The sequence below is a fragment of the Falco rusticolus genome, chromosome W (genome assembly GCF_015220075.1).
Source record: "Falco rusticolus isolate bFalRus1 chromosome W, bFalRus1.pri, whole genome shotgun sequence".
NCBI lineage: Eukaryota > Metazoa > Chordata > Aves > Falconiformes > Falconidae > Falco > Falco rusticolus.
This window is the reverse complement of record NC_051209.1, coordinates 20,775,065-20,776,582: the sequence shown is the minus strand read 5'-3', so window position 1 is coordinate 20,776,582 and position 1,518 is coordinate 20,775,065. Positions and strand designations below refer to the sequence as shown.

Sequence of the window (1,518 nt, the reverse complement as noted above, 5' to 3'; positions counted from 1 at the left end):
CTTCCTCTGAATATCTCGGTTTTTCCCTAGGAAGGGTTACTGTTTTAGAAGGAATTATTGCCATTTGCAATGCTTGTTTCTTTGCTACCTTTTTTTTTTTTTTTTTTTTTTTGATGTTCTATCAGCTAAATTATTCCCAGCTATTATTTTTGTATTCCCAGTCTGGTGTGCCTTAAAGTGCATGATTGCTACTTGATCTGGCTTTTGAACTGCTTGCAATATTTGTAAAATTTCTATTTGATGCTTAATGTTTGATCCTTGAGAGGACAATAACCCCCTCTCTTTCCACAAAGCTCCATGGACATGCACTACCCCAAAGGCATATTTCGAATCAGTCCAGATATTTACTCTCTTGTCTTTGCTTAATTCTAAGGCTCAAATTAAAGCGATGAGTTCTGCCTTTTGGGCTGATGTGGTACTCGCCAATGCTCCTGCTTCTATAACTGTAGTCTCTGTTGTTACCGCATATCCAGCGTATGGGACTCCTTGTTCCATAAAGCTGCTTCCATCAGTATACAATTCCCAGTCTGGTCGCTCCAATGGCACATCCTTCAGATCTTCACGACTGGAATAAACATACTTGATGGTAGCCAAGCAATCATGTTCCAGTCGTCCTTCTTCCTGTATGGAACTTAAAAACACTGCAGGATTTACCAGGTTAGTTGTCTTTAGAATCACATCATCTTGTTCAGTCAATACCACCTGGTATTTCATCATTCGGCTGGGGGACAGCCAATGTCCCCCCTTCTGTTCTAGGACAGTTATCACCATGTGTGGGACATAGACTGTTATTGTTCTTCCCAAAGTCAATTTCCGAGCTTCTTGTATGAGCATCACTGTTGCGGCCAGTGCTCGAAGGCAGTTCGGCCACCCTTTACTCACTGTGTCCAGTTGTTCAGAGAAATATCCGACTGGTCGTTTCCAGCTTCCTATCCTCTGGGTTAACACGCCCAGTGCAAGATGTTGTCTTTCATGTACAAACAGCTGGAAATCTTTGGTTAGATCCGGCAGTCCCAAGGCAGGTGCAGACATTAAGGCACGTTTCAACTCTACAAAAGCCTTTTGTTGTTGTGGGCCCCATACAAAGGGAGAGTTCTTTTGGGCCTCGTACAGCGGTTTAGCTATTAGCCCATAGTTCATGATCCAAAGGCGACACCACCCAGTCATTCCCAGAAATGCTCTGAGTTCATGAATATTTCTCGGCTCAGGTATACTACAAATAGCTTCTTTGCGATTTTTTCCTAATTGTCGTTGTCCTTTTGAAATCTCAAAGTCGAGATATATCACAGTCTGGCAGGCTATTTGGGCTTTCTTCCTGGATACCTTATACCCATTTAATCCCAGGAAATTCAAAAGGTCAATAGTCACCTGTATACAAATAAATCTTTCTTCTGTAGCAATCAATATATCATCCACATATTGTAAAAATAAATGTCCAGGTCTTGGTTTGTCCTGTTTCCAAATTTCAAATTCCTTTGCTAAATGATTTCCAAAAATAGTTGGACTGTTTTTAAATCC

General features: G+C 41.2%; 1 protein-coding gene across 1 annotated transcript; it reads right to left on the bottom strand.

Moving 5' to 3' along the window:
* Positions 1 to 252: 252 nt before the first annotated feature.
* LOC119140668 lies at positions 253 to 1,148 on the bottom strand. The gene has a single exon (XM_037372206.1). The coding sequence runs from the start codon at positions 1,138 to 1,140 to the stop codon at positions 376 to 378; it is 765 nt and encodes a 254-aa protein (XP_037228103.1). The 5' UTR covers positions 1,141 to 1,148; the 3' UTR covers positions 253 to 375.
* Between the last annotated feature and the right edge of the window lie 370 nt (positions 1,149 to 1,518).